The sequence below is a fragment of the Mus pahari genome, chromosome 13, assembly GCF_900095145.1.
Source record: "Mus pahari chromosome 13, PAHARI_EIJ_v1.1, whole genome shotgun sequence".
Classification (NCBI taxonomy): Eukaryota; Metazoa; Chordata; class Mammalia; order Rodentia; family Muridae; genus Mus; species Mus pahari.
In genome coordinates, this window is record NC_034602.1 from 6,786,243 (window position 1) to 6,787,026 (window position 784).

General features: G+C 33.7%; 1 protein-coding gene across 1 annotated transcript in view; it reads left to right on the top strand.

Moving 5' to 3' along the window:
- Papolg (poly(A) polymerase gamma) overlaps positions 1 to 784 on the top strand; it is a 33,942-nt gene that overhangs the window by 3,387 nt on the left and 29,771 nt on the right. Inside the window, exon 2 of the mRNA XM_021210157.1 lies at positions 213 to 374. Within this exon, the coding sequence (XP_021065816.1) occupies positions 213 to 374 (162 nt within the window). The remainder of the gene's footprint in view (positions 1 to 212; positions 375 to 784) is intronic.

The window sequence follows — 784 nt, forward strand, 5'->3', positions numbered from 1 at the left end:
TCCTTCCTTCCTTCCTTCCTTCCTTTCTCTTTTCTTTTCTTTTCTTTTCTTTTCTTTTCTTTTCTTTTCTTTTCTTTTCTTTTCTTTTCTTTTTTATGACTTCTTTGGTAATGTTCCACAAACTTTTAAGTGGCTCAAATAACTTAAGAGGTTCAATGTGTCTATATGAAATGATACTTAAAATTTTTTCACCATTTCTTTTTCTTGAACAGAAACACTATGCTGGACAGCCAGCGTCAACAAAAGCATTATGGAATTACCTCTCCAATTAGTTTGGCATGTCCTAAAGAAATTGATCATATTTATACACAGAAATTAATTGATGCCATGAAACCATTTGGAGTATTTGAAGATGAGGAAGAATTGAACCACAGGTATATCATTGAAACTATAAAATATTTTTACAGTATACTATTTAATCATTAACTTATACATGTTGAATACCTAGTGATCACTGCCATAAAAATGCTCCCCAAAAAGAAAAATCTTAGTTCTCTTGGAACTTAAATTTTTAATATGGATTAGAAAAGGAGACTGTCAAATAAGTACAATGTTAAACATGACTACTGGTGGGAAAAATAAATTTGAGGGTAGAAGTCTTTAGAGAAGACCTCCTTGAAAGGAAGGGAGCCATGTGGGTGTTTGAAGGAAGTGTGCTCTGGGCAGCAAGGTTAGGGTGAGTGTGAAGTTGGTATATAGTCTAGGCTGAGTGTGTAGTTGGTATATAGTCTAGGCTGAGTGTGTAGTTGGTATATAGTCTAGGCTGAGTGTGTAGTTGGTATAT